Source organism: Paramisgurnus dabryanus, chromosome 20 (assembly GCF_030506205.2).
Source record: "Paramisgurnus dabryanus chromosome 20, PD_genome_1.1, whole genome shotgun sequence".
NCBI lineage: Eukaryota > Metazoa > Chordata > Actinopteri > Cypriniformes > Cobitidae > Paramisgurnus > Paramisgurnus dabryanus.
Window position 1 is genome coordinate 3533745 of NC_133356.1, and position 19254 is coordinate 3552998.

Genomic DNA, 19254 nt, shown 5'->3' on the forward strand with positions numbered 1-19254 from the left:
TACTGTCAAAGTAGAGTATTTATTCAGCGTGCCAGATGTGTTTGCTTTGAGATTTAATTAATTATTCTTTTCTTTAAATGTAGACATTCTTGGAGATGTTGCATTAAAAACCTTACAAAATGGCCAGCAAGATGGTTCAGCCTTCCTACAGTACCAAGAGGCAAAGCAAACATTTATTAATTTGCAACCTGTAAGTATCATTTATGACACTTGTTTTTTTTTAACCTGTTTATGTGTGCATATTTACATTGTGAAAATTCTGTCTTCAGGTCAGAAAACAAACATAATTCAGTATTTGGAGGAGGAGGTATGACGAAGACCCCATGTTCTGCTATGGGATGAATTTGACTAATCACAAGCCTTTGTTATCGTGGGGAGGCATGCATGGCCCTGGAGCAAGACCAGCAGTTGACATGTGCTTTAATATTTTTTTTACATTTTATACAGAGTATCCCAAGCCTTTCACTACTGTTAAGTAGTTTCTGTAACACACAATACATTTTGTACCATGTGATGTTTCCTGAACACACTGTCACCTGCTTAAAGGGACAGTTCCCCCAAAAATGAAAATTGTCATTATTTTCTTCCTCTCCTGTCGTTACAAACCTGTACACATTTTTTTTGTTCTGATGACCACAAAGGAAGATATTTTGAGTAATGTTTGAAACCAAACAGATCATGAGCCCCATTGACTGTCATAGTAGGAAAAAAGAATACTATGAAAATGAATGGGGCTCATGATCGGTTTTATTTTTTAAACATTCTTTGAAATATACCTTTGTGGTTATCAAAGTAAAGACTTATATACAGGTTTATAACAACATGAGAGGGAGAAAATGATGACAAAATGTGTGAACTATGCTTTTAAGCAGTTTTTAGTTGGATAAGATTGAGTAGATTTGTTTTGTTCTTATGTTTTTGTTTATTTATGTATGTATATATGTATGTATGTGTGTATGTATTTATGCTTCTATACATGTATGTATTTATACATTTAAATGCAGGTGCAAATGACTAAATGAAATTAAAGCATTATAAATGTATTTGTAAGTTTTGACTTATTTATTTATAAAGCAAATAATAGTAATAAATAATAATAATAATAATAATAATGGGGTTAAAACAGCATTGCAAAAATAACCCAACAAATTGGTTATTTCATAACCCAACTAATTGGGTAAAACTTTCTACCCAATGCATTGGGTTAAAATAACCCAACAATGGGTTGGTGCTATAGTAACCCACCATTGGGTTATTTATTGGGTTATTTTTAACCCAACTGTTTTTAGTGAGTAATAACAAACGATAACCCGGATGTTGCAAATCATTTTGACAGATACAGTTTAAAATTATACAAAATTATTTTTAACTCTTTCCCCGCCGCTGACGAGTTATCTCGTCAATTAAGAGAAAACATTTGCATTCCTGAAGATTTTTTATGTTAATCTGCAATTATCCACTAGATGTCGCACTTACCCAATTTATAAAAAACTGAAGCAGAAACGTTATTTACTCATTTTAAAGTCCGTGTATGTTTTGATAATCGTTCTGAATCGGATCTCTAACAAAATTAATTCACAAAAATGCAATTATTTCAGCTTTTTGCAAAAAAATTTTTTTTAAAAGAGTTTATAAGCAAAGAAAAAATATAGATATGATGAAAACGTTTTTTTTTCTGTTTTGTTTGTTTGTTTGAAAGCGAGGGTCTTTTCTTTCATTTGATATATTTTTATGTTTATAATTTTTTAGAAGAAAATTTTCCTGGAAAGCATTTTGTAAAACTTTTGTGAAAATCACAAAAAATGCTGGCGGGCAACTTAAAAAAATGGCTGGCGGTGAATGAGTTAAATTACATATCTGGCCTTATATTTACAAATGATTAAACCAAATAGTCTGTTCGTGACATTTGAACGTCTTATCTTAAAACCGAAAGTAAACATGTTTTCCTCACAGAATGTCTGTATTTGTTAAAAATGAGCAAATAAAATATTTCACATCAATATTTAATGACCCTTACCTTACTTATGAGGTAAATAGCCGCGTAATAAGCGGGATAATGTACAGGGAGCAGGTTTTTATTGCAAAAATAAGCCTGACAGTCTTGTATCACACTAAAGGGGTTTATTTTACAAAACAACCTGCTGTCTGTAAATTTTCCCACTTACTATCCCTAACATACTGTACATAGCTTACACACACACGTGCGCGCGCGCATGCAGGCACGCACATGAACAAGAGTTAATATTGGCAAAGCTTTTCATCATCTGAAGGGTTTAAGTACTCAAGCAAAGATGCTTGAACATTTCCCTTCTCATTTAGTCCAAATAAACGCAGCAGATTTATTATATTACGTCAGTTCAGATCAAATGATGGTTTCGTATGTATTTCTAATGGTCATGTGAATGTATAATAACAGATCCGCCGTGATGCAGTGAGCACAGACATCAGATTCATGCACACAGAATAGCGGGGCAAACATATCAAAATTACTCTGCAAATAATTGCAATTCATGCTTTAAACAGAGATGGCGATGGAGGGGCAAGAGTTACGGATTGCAGCTTTCAAACAATACAAATCGCATGTAGGCTACATGTACATGTGTGTTTGAGAGTAAGTACTGAGGGATGTCAAAGGCTGTACAATATGTTTTACATGAATAAATAATGATACATGGCTGTCAGGCCCACACAATAAGACAGACACAGACACACAAGCACAGTAATTGTGAATGACAGGTGAGTGACAGTGGAAGCGGGCTGACAGTATAGAAGATTATATAGTAAACCATACAGTATGCCTCTGTTTCTCCATCTGTGTGTTGACACACTATTATACCTAATACTGCTTCAAGCGACCACATGGATCACAACCCACAGTTCGGCTTGCATGTGATTTGCGTATTAATACGTACATTTAACTCTTTCACCGCCAGCGTTTTTAAAAAAAGTTGCCAGCCAGCGCCAGCGTTTTTCATGATTTTCACCAAAGTTTAATGCCTTCCAGAAAATGTTCTTCTTTAAATATATAAACATACAATATACCAAATGAAAGAACAGACCCTCTGCTTTCAAAAAAAAAAAAAAAACGTTTCATCCTACCTTTAGTGGTTCTTTTGCAATCAGCTTTTGCATATGGGTAGGTTTTTGCAAAAACACCATATTTTCAGCAAAAAGCAGATATAATTCCATTTTTATGACGGACTTTTCATAGAGATCCCATTCAGAGCAATCTTTAAAACAGACACGGACATGCAGCAGCTTGCCATAGGGCAATACTTCCGGTTTTAAAAAGTTGCGGAAGGGGCGCCACCTGGTAAATAATAGCGGTATTGCGGAAAGACGGAAAATCTCGTCATTGGCGGGGAAGCGTTTTCTCTTAAAGGAGCATTTCACCTGTAGAAACATTAATCTTTATTAAAAGTGTGTCATATTTGTAGTCGAAATGTAACATACATTTAGAATTTGGTGCCTATTTGAATGATAAAAGGGGTGTTTGTAGTCTCACTCCCTCAACAAAGATATTGGACTTCCTTCTTTCAATAATGCAAAATGATGATTTTTACATCATTGAAAGAAGGAAGTGCAACACAGAAATCTGTATTTCTCCTGTCTCAGTGGCAACTGAGAAAATGATGCATGATCATTCAAAAACATGACTGGGGTTCTAACTATACAAAGCTTTATGCAAATGGGTGAAGTGTCCCTTTAATTGACGAGATATCTCGTCAATGGCGGGGAAAGAGTTAAACAGGGAGCGTTTATTATTTCCACGTGTTTCAAAGAGCAATGAAAAACAACGTAAATTTTTATGTGGGACGACTCCGTCCCTCCATCTGTGTGTGTGCACGCGTTTAAGGGCACTCAGTAGTGCATACACGGAGAGATGCGTTTCAAAAAGCAAGGGTACATAAAATCTTTCTGTTCTTGACAGGGCACATACAAACAAAAATGATCTCCACTGTATTCTTTTTCTAATAAACCATTTTTTTATGTCTTAAGTGTATGTATAGATTAGACTCATAAACCATATCTATTTGGTCTTACACAGACAGTAACCTCAATTAACATACTTTTTGCTGATCCCAAAAAATTATCCAATCCATGCATCAAAACCCATATTGTGATCTGAAACGTGAGTTTTGTGATCCGTCGCAACCCTACTAATTTACCTACAAAATAACACTCATATTTACTGTTGATTTACCATTTGACCTATTAAAAAGTAAAAGTTTTTCCTTTGCGTTTGTGAAAATTTTCACATGTCCACAATGACGTTGTCAAAACGATCCACATTTACGTGGAAACGCAAAAAAGACTAAAAATGCTGCATAATGCATGCCAGGCCAGTGGGTGGCAATGTCACTTAAACTACCAAAGAAAAGTGACGAAGGAGTAGTTTAGGGAAAAATGCATTTTAAAAAAACATGGCAAAAGTATCTGCCAGGTTTGTATGGATGGATGATGAAGCTGGTTTGTTACTTCAACTTTTTAGCAACACAAACCCAGTAATGTAGTCTGCTATTATTGTGTGTGTACGTGAAATTCTGCATGCAAGTCGACCGAGCATTGGGCCAATGGGTGGTTTACCCTGACAGTAAACTATCCAAAAATAAAGTAAAATGCTAACAGATAAAGTACTGATTGACACAGAATGATATGTAAAATAAAATTTCTCAGATATAAAGAGATTTGTGTTATATTTGATGGAGGCAGTGATATAGAAAAAAGACATGAGGGAGAGCAGAGAGAAGCGAATCAGAGTTAGCGATGTCCACACCAGACTCATCGATTGAGTAATTAAATTTCTCAGCTGCTCCAGACAGTTTGAGTTTTCGTCCCGCTGAGCGGATCACGTGAACAGACTTCTCTGAACGTTCAAAACCTGCTCTGACACGTCGACACAACATCCATTCAGCTCCCATATAAACCTTCTGCCTCAGTACAAATAAATAATGCAAACTTATGTTACCTTTGATCATTCACAAAAACATGCTTCAAACAGAATGCTCCAATGCATCAAAGAAAAAAAATAGGAACCATTTCCCACAATTAAATGGGTCCGAGCGGATGCAGCTTGATCCAAAGCCATTTCATCCTACACCCTTAAAAATAAACTTTTTAAAAAAGTTTTATTTATTTCATAGTCATTTTCCACTACAAAGAACCTTTGGTACACCACAAAGGTTCTGTAGACATTAAAGGTTCTTTATGGACACCTTACAGCCTAACAAAGACCATCGTAGGTACCTTTATTTTTAAGACTGTTTTGTCCAAATAAGGTTGACGTACGCACACATGGGGCCACACATGAGAACTAAATGTGAACTTGTGTGTATATTGCTTGTGGGAGGTTGACAGACTGGAAAATATGAATAGAGGACACGTCATCTGCAGATACCTGCGGAGATATTGTTGGAGTTGTTTGTCTAAATGCAGAGACATTGACTGCGCACCTGATGGGCTGAATTTCTGCCATACGCCGCATTAACGATTAGCTGTACTGTCTCATCTCATCTCTACGTGATAGTGGACTGCTTGAATTTATGAAAGGGCTAAAACATCGACACAACTGAACAGAGGAACATGAGGAGGTGTGGAAAGAAGAGAAGAGAGAGAATAAAGATCATGATAACAGCTTCCCGTCTAACAGTCACATTTCTGTATTTTTATCGAAATAGTGCTATTCTACATCCTGCCCTGTGATCTCCTTAAAAATGTGCAGATTGAAGTCCGTAAAAATAAATGTACTGCTATGAATGTTTGCTGCATACTGTGTGCAAAAATGCAAATAAGTTTTACAATAATTATCGAACATTATCAAAAAAAAGGAAAACACGAAAACAACTATTTGTCTACAGCTTGAAAGCTAAATTTTAAACAATACAAACTGTTAACTTGAAATGATAGAGAAACACATCATCTTTCTGAACAAATAAATCCTTTTTCTATCAATGTAAGACAGGGGTGTCAAACTCATTTTAGGCAAGAGCCGTATGGTAAATAACGTCACCATGTAAGGGCCAGATAACTTTTTCAAACCTTCCGGTGCATTCCCACTAGCCGCGGTAGAGGCGGCAAAAACGTGCTATTCGCGCGTAGTTGGACGCTTGAACATTTGAGTTCACTCGCTTCATTCGCTACTTTCTAGTCATTTGAGACATTCACACGGAAATTCGCGTCATAGGAGGGCTTCTGCGACTCTGCTGAGACTCCGCCACTCCACTCGCTTCCTGTAATCACGTCACTACTAAAGCAAGGTCCTGATTGGTTAACGCAGCACGGAAATCCGCCGAAGTTCAGATTATTCAACTCGCGCGTTTCCTGCGGCAACACTCAATTCGCGCGGAACGCGCCATCCGCACCGCGCCTTTCGCACGTTCCACACCGCAGGATGCCTAATCGTGTCTTTGCATTGACTTAACATGTAAATCACTCGCGCTTGCCGCGTCTACTGCGTCTGGTCTGGTGTAAACACTGCATAAGTGTGTTAATAATTGTGTTAATATTAACTTAACAAACTACAAAATAATTAGCAAGAAAACTCCTCAGAAACATTAACATACTCAAGTACAATAACACAAATTCACATCTGTAAAAACCCACTGGTCGTTTAAGGCAAAAACTGATTCATGGCCATTTCATACACAGTTTGCGACGCAACTGGCGTGTGGCTGTCACTTTTATCGCCGTCTGCCGGCAAAATGTTTGGGCTTTGCTTGTGAAACTGTCCACGTTTTGCTGTCTCCTATTTTAAACTAGACAAAGCAACTTCCACGTTCTGCCTGGAAGGATTTTTAAATTATGAATTTAATGTTTAATAATAAATCATGCTGCGGGCCGGATTTGACACCTTTGTGGGCTGTATGTTTGACACCCCTGCTCTTATGTCATTTCATTACATAAATGTCTTGATTTAAATTATCCCTTGAAATAAAACATGACAGAATAAATGATACACCACTTAAGAAAGAAGAAAATTAGGAAATAAGATAAAAAAAACAGAAGAGATCCATATTTCTGTGGCTGGGATTTCTCACTCCGCTGTGATTGGTTGGTTGGGTGTCTAAGTAGGAGAGTCCAAATCTGATTGACAGGAGTCACTTTCATCTTGTCCAAACTCTGGTTCTGTCAACACAACAGTTTTGGAGTTTTCAAGTCTGACATCATCATCTTTCTCATCAACCTTAATGTTGGATCGGTCGGTGTCTTTTCCACTCGAAAAGTTTTTAAGGATCCCCCTCAGTTCTGGTGTAGTACGAGCAGTGACGGGGCGAAGTCTTCCCAGGGTGTCTAGAGTCGGAGAGCGGATGGGAGGCTGAAAGGCGGTTGGAGGCGGTGTAGGGTCCCGCCGTAAGGGTGGTGGGGACAAAGTGGATGGAGATGGAGAAGGAGGGGATGGTGGTGTGTCAGGTATGATTTCCAGTGTGATCTCACACGGCTCCACCGTCACATAGCTGGATATGCTGGAGCTGAACTTCCTTAGAACAGGTGGAGTCGGACGCCGCACTGTGGGTGGAGTTTGGCCGTCGCTCCCGGTGATGATGATGCTGGGTGGGATGTCCTGACCGACAGAAACAGGTCTGTACGAGATCATGATGGCACTGAGGAGGGGGTCGTCCGGATCCAGAGACGCATAGGAATCGCGACTCTGCCTGGGTGTACGATCGGCTAAAGCTTGCTGTTCGAACTGCCTAGCCTGCTCTCTGACCGACAGCTTGGTTTCGGTGCTACGCCCACTCATATCCTGATCAGCATCAAGCTCCTCCCTGCTGTCATTAAGCCCCGCCTTCAGGGCGTGCTCTTCCCACTCAGAGGGGTCCCAGAGAGCTTGTCGATGCAGAACATTGAAAGGAAGACATCCTCGAATACGGGACGGCAAGGACCAGAAAACCCTCTGGCTGTTGTGGATTGCTGGAGAAGGGGTATCACTGTCCAAAATGCTCCTTGTCCTGTGCACCTCTGAGCTGGGTTCAGGACTGCTGGATGCTTCATCCTGGTAAAGAGGGTTTTGGGTGGTGAGAGGCCACTCATCTGAGAGTAAAGTGATGGTACTCTCGGATTTGGGCAGCTTGTTGCACAACCTGCCGTTTTCAGCAGACTGTTTGTGTGCAGCAATAGCACGAGAGGCAAAGGTGCTTATGAGTTTCTGTCGATCCGCCTCCTCGATTACAGACCTCCTGCGTCCACCGCAACCCACGAGAGCAAATAATAAAAGAGAAAAGGACAGAGAGACGGGAAAATAGAGATATAGGGAGTGAAAGAGAAAGAGTGGTTAAGAGAAAAAGAGACCAAGAGAGGGAGAGCAATAGGAGGATGAAGCACTATTGACCGACTATTCAATCCTATATCCCTTAATCCTTCACTTTAATAGACTTCACTGAAGCTCAACCAAACAAACAATTTGTTCAACATATCATATTCAGCTTTAAATAAGATGAGGTAAATACTTTCTGCAGTGACTGGTAAACAAACACATCTCCAATCTTTTTTAGATAATCTATGTTTAAACAGCAAATCCAGATTATCTGTCGCAATGCCAAGTCTTAAAGTGAAGGACAAGCTGAGTCTTAAAGAGTTTTCGGGAATTACTATTTATCTAGCTAAACTACAACTAGCTGATATCTTTACACACAGTCTGCTTTACTTACTGTTTTAAACATAATGAAACAACAGTTTTGCACTTTAATGTTATTAATATGTATTATTACACAGCTCGATGGAATGCTTGATTCTGATTGGCCAGACGTGACATTTGCAGGTTTGTTATTCCGAGATAACAACCGCTCAAAACGAGTTTAATTTGACACAACAATTAAATATAAATATCTCTTTAAATAACATATGTGACAATATATTTACAAATGATTTAACCAAATAGCGCATTAGTGATATTTGAACATCTTATCTTATTTTAGTAAGATAATTTTTAAGTAAAAAGGTTTTCCTCACAGATAATCCGCATTGATTAACTCATTCCCCGCCAGCCTTTTTTAAAAATAAAGTTGCCCGCCAGTATTTTTTATGATTTCTACAAAAAGTTTCACAAACCGCCTTCCACAAAAGATTTCTTCTATACATATATAAACATAAGAGCTGCACGATTATGTATAAAATGAGAATCACGATTCTTTTGCTTAAAATAAAGATCACGATTCTCAAGAACTTTCTTAATTTTAAAGATGTACAACATTAGTCAACATTAGTTTTTACAGAATTATGCTCCTGAAAGTTTCAGATAAGTGTAGATAATCTTTAAATTCAGTTCATGTTAATTGTAGAGTGATTATGTATTAATTTAAAGAATAAATGTAAAATATACAATTTAATTAGCCTAAATTAAAAAAACGAATACGTTTGCAAATTGCTGTCACATGGATTGACATTACTTTATGGTAATGAGCTATGACGCGGTTCAGCGGCAACCAATCGCAAGGCGGAAACGTTCGCCAGCAACCAATTGGAAGGCGGAAACTCTGCTTGAGAGGATTCCCGAGAATGCATTCGCGTGTCAGAGCGTTTTTTGACGCTCTCGTTGGCGGCGTGAACGTCTATCGGGTGAATAAATCTATATGCACGCTTAATCTTCACGCCAACTAGAACACTTGGGGCAAATAAAGGAAAACGTAATGTAAGTAGTCAAGTGCAAAGACAGCAAGTGTGGTTATTTGGACGCAACCAATGTGCAAAAAATCCCTTGAGAAAAGATAAGATCTGGAATAAAATCCTCTTTTTGGTACTAAAACAAAGTCAGGGTTCATGTCAGACGTACCTGCACATTGCTCTGCCTCACTCATTCTCTTTAGTTTCTGTTTCTGTCTGTCTAACTTCTCGGTGAAAGCATCCACTGTACCACATCTGTAGCACATCTGGCTTGCGCTATAATAAATGTGACATCAATACGTCATCGCGGCCACTGTGATTCCGTGTTGTCGAGAGAACTGACGAGACTGCATCTTTCCACCTTGAAAATATAATTACCTGAATCCTCGAAATGCTGGATTAAGATCGTTTGGGGGATCGAATCAAGATCACGATCTTTTATCGATTAATCATGCAGCTCTAATAAACATACAAATATATCAAATGTCTTCATTTGTTCATTTGGTTTCTTCAAAAATACTAAAATTTGAGCAAAAAGCTGAAATAATTGGAATTTTGTTAGAGATCAGATGATCAAAACATATAAGGAGTTTACAATATTATTAGAATTAGCTGATGCTTCAGTTTTTTATAAAATGGGTAATTGGCCACCTAGTGGACAATAGTGGAATTACAGATTACCGTAAAAACTCGTCAGGAAAGCGTCATTGGCTGGGAAACTTTTTCTCTTAATTGACAAGATAACTCGTCAATGGCAGGGAAAGAGTTAAAAATGAGCTCATAAAATATTTCAAATCGATATTTAATGTTCCTAACATTACTTATGAGGTAAATAGCTGTGTAATAAGCAAGATAATGTACAGCCAGTCGAAATAAGTCCCTTCAGTGTAATACAAGATCACACTGATCACAATGGGTCTCATTCACTAAGCATGCGTACGCACAAATTTGTTCGTAAAATATGTGTTCGGACGTTTTAACTTACGAATCATGATTCAACAAAAACTTTCATACTAAAATTTATTCTAGATGTTTGCAAAAACGTAAGAACAACTAATGCTACGTACACACCAAACGCAGGGCATCGCGTTACTCGCTCTAGATTACTTGCGGGATTTAACTTTGTGTAATGCGTTTGAGGCGAATAGCGCATGTTTTCGCGGCAAACGCACCACCCATATCGTGTCATTCCCATCGCACTACGCAAGGATTTGTCTGATCACGTCTTTGCATTGCCTTTGTATGAAATCTACTCGCACAAATCGTTGAACTCGCGTCTGGTGTGAGCCCACAGTTAGACCACACATGCGCAATAATCATGAACAAGGAAAAATATTTTACACAGATAATAACACAAAATAATAACACAGATAATAATTGAGCGAAGACGCGTCGCATGTTTTCGCGGCAAATGCGGCGCCCATATCGCGTCATTCCCATTGAGACCCATTGTCGGGGTTTATTTCTGCGATAACAACCGGCAGCCTATACATTATCCCTTAAATAATATGCTAATATTGTCTTGCAATACACAATATGACAAAAGGTACAAAAACTGATGAAATGCTACAGAAAACTAACAGAGCAGATACTGAGGCGGAGTAGAGGACTAAACGCTACAAACCACTGCGAGGTAAAATACACCGACAATATCATGTAAGGAAGAACACTGCAGGGTAATGGCAAATATTTCATATTACTCACTGCAGTCCAAGCCTGGAAAAAACAGATTGAAGAATGAAACAATAAAACAAAAGTAACAAGGGATTTGAAATGAAATACACATACCCGAGACTCAACGTGTGAAACGTACATGTACATGGCAATACAGGCACTCAGAAATTACAAAAGTGAGATGAACAGCCATGAAATTCATACGTAATAGACAAAATATAACGCCAACCCTATCATTTATACATAACACTGTTCGCAAAGGTGGGTTCGACACCCAGTGAAAAGGATAAAAGCGTTTGCAGAATGCATCACATTTCACCTCAAAAGAAGAAAAAGCCTGTTTTAGGACCTTGAAGGTTATCTGCATTACAATAAAACACATTTGCCTTCCAAAATTTCGGACAGTGAGTGCACTCATCACAGTTGTATGTTTTTTGTAAGAGAACTGACAGCCTGCTGTTTTATTTATATCGGAAAAAGCAATAAACCTTTCTGCCCAAACACGCACGCAGTGCACAAAAGCAAACCTGTTGTCCTTTCCCGTTAATGCTTCCAAACTGCTTTTCAGAAAAACACAGCTCAGCAATCTCAGCGTTTATTCAAATAGATTGCATACAAAATTGTTTCGATTTGTGTTAGCCGCCGAATTCGTTTTGACTGCATTAAATCAAAGGCACTTTAAAAGTGCTTACCTGAGGGACACAGATGTTGTGCTACTGCTATAATCTCTTAATCTATTAGCATTTCACTTCAGTTTTAGGACAGCATTGACTGGGGATGGACTTCTGCTGCACTTAATGGATACGTCCAGCGAGCGCGTCTCCTTGGAAAGACTTCATATTAAAGCCAAAAGCACAGCTAATTTACCAATAAAACAATTACCTTTGGGATGTCAGAAAGGTACGCTTTATCTTTTTGGTAAATGTTATGGCTTAATAAAGAGTAAAACTCTTTCTTTCTCAAATAGCAAATCAAGTCAGTGCATTAAATGGGCAGTTAAGCCTAAAATGGCAGAATTTTCACTTTATTTGTTCACTTGATTATTATTTTTTTGATGGATCTTTGATGGATTTGATGTTTTGCAGAAGGTTTACATCAAAATGTGGATGCTGAATATCTTATCCAAGTAGTTTTCGCAAAATTTAAGGAGGGGGGTAAATCAGGAATTTTCTAAGGTTTGATTGTGTTCATAGGGTATTTAAAAAAAAACATTATTGTTCATATATTTTACATTTATTCTGCACTGTTGTTTCCATCTTCATTAAAACATGCTGTTTAGTTCCTGGGTCTATGAAGCCCCTCCCTCAGAAATACTCAACATGCTTTTTTTCCAGCCATTTACTTGAGTGATTTCTGTTAAAGCAAATATCTCATGTTGCATTCAACCTCGAGCGTTGTAACTTTGCAGAACTTATTTATGGTCAAGCAGCAACGTTACGCAAAAAAATGGATTCAGAAAAAACTTCAACTTTAAGAATACTTGGTTTCATCGGACACACGTGCGGTGATGCGATTACGTGTCTGAGCAAACTTTACTTCCAGTCTTTGTTTGTTTAATGGTCCGACTAGTTGCTCAACTAAACTCTTGAACAAAAACCTTGTCGAAGAAGGCAATCATTGATTACCGCTATTTGATGGGAGGTTTGGCAGCCAATCTGTAGTTAAGATTGTATACATTACACTCACCTAAAGGATTATTAGGACCATCATACTAATACTGTGTTTGACCCCATTTCGCCTTCAGAACTGCCTTAATTCTAAATGGCATTGATTCAACAAGGTGCTGAAAGCATTCTTTAGAAATGTTGGCCCATATTGATAGGATATCATCTTGCAGTTGATGGAGATTTGTGGGATGCACATCCAGGGCCATTTTAGTACAGTGAACTCATTGTCATGTTCAAGAAACCAATTTGAAATGATTCAAGCTTTGTTGCATGGTGCATTATCCTGCTGGAAGTAGCCAGAGGATGAGTACATGGTGGTCATAAAGGGATGGACATGGTCAGAAACAATGCTCAGGTAGGTCGTGGCATTTAAATGATGCCCAAATGGCACTAAGGGGCCTAAAGTGTGCCAAGAAAACATCCCCCACACCATTACACCACCACCAGCAGCCTGCACAGTGGTAACAATGCATGATGGATCCATGTTCTTATTCTGTTTACGCCAAATTCTGACTCTAACATCTGAATGTCTCAACAGAAATCGAGACTCATCAGACCAGGCAACATTTTTCCAGTCTTCAACTGTCCAATTTTGGTGAGCTCGTGCAAATTGTAGCCTCTTTTTCCTACTTGTAGTGGAGATGAGTGGTACCCGGTGGGGTCTTCTGCTGTTTTAGTCCATCCACCTCAAGGTTGTGCGTGTTGTGGCTTCACAAATGCTTTGCTGCATACCTCAGATGTAACGTGTGGTTATTTCAGTAAAAGTTGCTCTTCTATCAGCTTGAATCAGTCGGCCCATTCTCCTCTGACCTCTAGCTTCAACAAGGCATTTTCACCCACAGGACTGCCGCATACTGGATGTTTTCCCTTTTCACTCCATTCTTTGTAAACCCTAGAAATGGTTGTGCGTGAAAATCCCAGTAACTGAGCAGATTGTGAAATTCTCGACACGGCCCGTCTGGCACCAATAACCATGCCACGCTCAAAATTGCTTAAATCACCTTTCTTTCCCATTCTGACATTCAGTTTGGAGTTCAGGAGATTGTCTTGACCAGGACCACACCCCTAAATGCATTGAAGCAACTGCCATGTGATTTGGTTGATTAGGTCATTGCATTAATAAGAAATTGAACAGTTGTTCCTAATAATCCTTTAGGTGAGTGTATATAGTATATTTTACACAATAACATTAGCTAAGTGTAGTGTTTGATACGTTTTAGCTATATGATTTGAACTAAGGTAATCTACTTGTTTATTTTGCTTGTTATCAGAAATAAACTACTCCTAAAAGACTTTGTTGATATTGATTCTTTGCGGAAAATACATTCAGGAAAACATTGATTTTTCATGCTTTTTTGGGAGGAAAGTAAGTCACAATGGTTTAGTGGGACTTGAGGGCAAATAAATAACAGGAGACGTTTCAACAATTTTGACATTTCCTACAGATTCACTCACACTTCACTGACACTGAAGATGTGCACAATTTTCTCATTCGCGGCAACACATACATTCATTTTGCTGTTTCTTTCATGAATGTCAAAGGTTGAATTCAGAAGAAGTGACTTACATGCTGCTGTCTCCCAGTTCCTCGTACAGATTGGTTGGTGCGCTTGCAGTCGGCTTCCCGGTTGGAAGCGCCATTTGGATACGGGCGGTTTTGGCACACTCTGTCTGTCTCCTGTAAATCAGACCAAAAAAGTTTTCTGGCTTTAAAAAGACTCATTTCCCTTTTATTATTGAAGGATATAAGGTCCGGCCATTCTGGTTTGATCTGTTCCTGCACTTTTTTATTCGTGCAGCGTAAAATATGATGGGTTATTCAGCACCTTTCACACCGGTATGAGGTGTTTTATTAGGACAGTACTGAACCCAGCTCACTTTTTACTCTATGAGGAGATGAAACCAGTCATTCTTATTCATTTTCAAAGGCACCTCTATTGTGCCGGTATCAGAGAGGCCTGGACCGACTACATCCTTCCTTCCTCATCTCAATTCATCTGTTTGATTCATACGTTCCTGTTTTAAAGGGCCGCACCGAATAACGACGGCTTAAAAGCACACAGAGTCTGTCGAATAATACATCAAAAAGAGAAATCACACTTACTCTTTGAATCTGTGCGCAGGGTCCACACGCGACGACGGGAAGTGCAGGAAAAGAAGAGAAATAGAAAATTATTACATAATTAGGACAGCTGTAATTTCTCAAACACACACAATGGGGGCATTCACTAAGAATGAACTGCGTAATAATAAACCACATCATGTGTGGAGCTTTAGCGCCTGATTCACAAGAAAATATGCAAATCAGGTCACGACACAAACATGCCAAAAATTGACTGCCGAATGCAATTTGCAAAGCCCAATTCCCTAAACAGTCGGCATTCCTCGTACAGCATCAGCCTGATGTCATTTTTTAATAATGGAAAGTTTTAGGAAGTGTAAAGAAAGACTATTCTGTGTGTCTGGACATGTGCTCAGCTATAACGTCTTTATTGTCATTTGATGAAAAAACAGCTACCACATTTAATAGAAAATGTTCACAAAATATCTTTGCATTGCATTTCCATTTACTGCCTTCTTTCATCAGGTGGTAATAGTGAGCAAATAGCATTTTCTGAACGAGGTGCAAACTATGAGTCAGTACACAAATGCAGGGGTGTAGCTGGTATTTTAAAAGACACAACGGGTCAGCTGACTTGACCCTAAGGCCTATACTGTATACAGTTACTTTAAGGGCAATTCCATGCAAATGTCAACCTTGTTATAAAAAGTAAAGATTTTACCCAAAGGTTTCTATATCTCTGACATCAACATTTGGTGGTTTAAATTCCCATGCAACATTTATTTTGAATTTTTTTCTATAGTTAAGGGAGTGCAAATTTCAGAATTGTCATGTCCATAACAGAGAAATGTCACATCTATAATGCTGTTTCTTCCTCATAAATGCGCAAATAAAAAATATATAATTAGCGCTGGGCAAAGATTAATCGCGATTAATCACATACAAAATAAAAGTGATTTTTTGTGTGTACTGTGTAATTATTAGGTATATTTAAACACACACACACATACATGTATTCATTTCAGATTTTTTTTATTAATAAAGAATATAGAATATATAAAAATATAAATAAATTTATACACATGTAAATGTTTCTTAAATACATATATGAATATGTGTGTGAATATATATATATATATATATATATATATATATATATATATATATATATATATATATATATATATATATATATATATATATATTCACACACATATTCGCAATTAATCTATCTATCTATCTCTGTCTGTCTGTCTGTCTGTCTGTCTGTCTGTCTGTCTATCTATCTCTATCTCTATCTCTATCTCTATCTCTATCTATCTATCTATCTATCTATATCTATATATATATATATATATATATAAAACTTTTATTTTGTATGTAATTAATCGCAATTAATCTGTCTATCTATCTGTCTGTCTGTTTATCTATCTATCTATATCTATATCTATATCTATATCTATATCTATATCTTTCTATCTATCTATATCTATCTATCTATATCTATCTATCTATATCTATCTATCTATATCTATCTATCTCTATCTATCTATCTATGTATATCTATATCTATATCTATATCTATATCTATCTCTATCTATCTATCTATCTATCTATCTATCTATCTATCTATCTATCTATCTATATCTATATCTATATCTATATATATATCAGGGATGGGCAACTTCAGGTGTGTTTAATTATGGTTGGAGCTAAACTGTGCAGGACACCGGCGCTCCAGGACCGAAGTTGCCCATCCCTGATATATATATATATATATATAAAAAATGTTCTTTGAGAAGCTACTCCTTCTCCATTTATTGGGTATTATTGTTTCTGGTTTGTGCCACAAAATTCCTACAAAGTCTGTTGTCTTCCCAAAACGGTCCTTTTTTTGTCACATCAATAATGCATGCATGTTTCCCCCATCTAAAATAAAAATTTTATAAATAGACTGATATTTTTCTGATGCCTAGATTTCCTTTTCTAATTACTTATTTACACAGTTAAAGAGTTGGATTCTCAGGCATAACATAGACAAACCAGTTGACAAGTATTTCTGTGCATCCAAAATACACACGCACATGCGTGAGACTAAAGTCACGTGACTGCAGTGACGCGGATGACATACGACGCAGCTGACGTGTTATCTGGTGCGCCCCATCTGTTGTTTTTTTGTGTAAACATGTCTGAGGATAACACCCGAGGGTCACCCGCGTCACTGCAGTCACGTGACTTTAGTCTCGAGTCTCGAGCTTAACAACAGACGTGAAAGAGAAGAAAACACTGAATAAAGTTGTATTTTTTGTTATTTTTGGACCAAAATGTATTTTCGATGCTTCAACACATTCTAACTGACCCACTGATGTCACATGGACTACTTTGATGATGTTTTTATTACCTTTCTGGACATGGACAGTATACCGTACGCAGATTTTCAATGAAGGGTCAACAAGCTCTCGCACTAAATCTAAAACATCTTAAACTGTGTTCCAAAGAGGAACGGAGGTCTTATGAGTTTGAAACAACATGAGGGTGAGTCATTAATGACATTTTCATTTTTGAGTGAACTATTCCTTTGATATGAACGTTTTTTAAAACTATATTTTTTTAAAGTGAACGGAAACCTTAATACAGGTCATTTCATCTACTATTTATGCGTACAAGTTGAAATTGAGCCTTTATCGATTGATGATTGGTTCTTTTAACTGAAAGGCGGGACTTCCTTGTCAGAGCTGCCACATTGAACCATAAAAAAGTGCCCTTACTGCTGACACAGATTATCAAAACTATCCTATATTGTTTCTAACACATATTCTGATGTTATATCAGCATCATGCACTTAGTTTTTAGCTGCCACTGCATTAGCATGCTGTTCCCGTTTCTGTCTTTTGAACTTTGAAGCTCAAACAAACAGACCAAACAGATGCGTGTGCACGAAAGATGATTCCTGATGAATCATCTTAATCTAAAAGTGTCCCTCACATATTCTACGCCCATGCATAGATGGGATGTTTGTGCTGAAATGATGTAATTTAACAATGCGATTTCAGTGAATATAGCACCTGGTATCTACAGTAAAACAGCACACGCAAATGTGATGTAACTCTTTAGTATATTTATGACACAAGGTGATATTTATAAAGACTGCTTTAATGTGATTTTCCTTGAATAGGAAAACATAAGTGTTTGGAGCTGTTAAAGGTGTGTTGACTGCAGGTGTGTGTGTGTGTGTATTAATGATTCATGCTCCACTTTAAATAAAATAATAACATAGGATAACCTCAGTTTATCGCACATATCATGGTGTGAAACGACAGTCCTTTTCTTCTCTATATGTCTTTCACATATTCTGTCTCATCCTGACCCTGGGCTTCCTGCAGGCTATTGAAGATGTGGATCCCTCAACATTATTTATTTACCCAGAACGCAATTACTTTAAGAGCGCTTTGAGATCTTGTGCCGCCATAAACTACACAGCAGAGCATGTGAGCGGTGCGGAGCGGGAGCGGAGCGTTGAGCGGTGCGGTAATATTTCCATCAGAGCGCAGAGCGCATTTCCGAAAATTCCGCTCCGCTCGCTCAATACGCTCAGCACCGCTCGCTCATCCCAGAATGCCCTTTGGTAATTTGCTAGTTCGAGAATCTGTAAAAATGGCTAGCAATAAGTTATGGACTTCAAATATTGTTTTAATGAAGTTGTCAGCCTTATATATAAATGAAAGAAATGAAACTAAGATGACAGAATAACTGTAGCGTCGTCTGCATCTAGATGCAGTTTTAAAGATTAAAATAACTTTAATCTAACTGATCAACACAAATACAAATATATTTATAACTGATTGCTTAAAACCACTTAAAATAAAAACATTTAATAGTTCTTTGTGTATGTACAGCGGCCACTCCGTGGATGAGGAAGCTGTAGCCAAAAACGCCGGTGCATTTAGTATTAACTGACTGAACACTTGACTTACCTGGACATTTAGATATTACATTTTTTCATCAACAGTATCTGCGTGGAACATTATAAACATTGATGATAATCTGCCGACTCGACTGATTCAGCACGTCCTCTATTTTACAGAGAGTCCGCTTAATTAACGGCTTTTCGTTCGGTCCGCGTGACCTAAACATTTTTCTTCTGTAATTTGTTCTCGTATAGGCTATATTTCTACATATTTTCGACCATGTAACATTTGGGATAAAATGTAAGTTGTTAGATAGCATTTAAGCTTGTTCTTGTACTGAAAT

At 37.7% G+C, this 19254-nt stretch overlaps 1 protein-coding gene across 2 annotated transcripts in view; it reads right to left on the minus strand.

Annotated features, from left to right (window-relative positions):
- pcdh15a (protocadherin-related 15a) overlaps positions 1-19254 on the minus strand; it is a 316642-nt gene that overhangs the window by 15887 nt on the left and 281501 nt on the right. Inside the window, exons 32-33 of one of the 2 annotated variants that reach the window (XM_073812872.1) lie at positions 15046-15054; positions 14509-14619 (exon numbers count right to left, since the gene is read on the minus strand). In XM_073812872.1, coding sequence (XP_073668973.1) covers positions 14509-14619; positions 15046-15054 — 120 coding nt within the window. Of the gene's footprint in view, positions 1-14508; positions 14620-14919; positions 15055-19254 lie in introns of those variants that run through there. The other variant, XM_065296062.2, reaches the window with a different exon arrangement.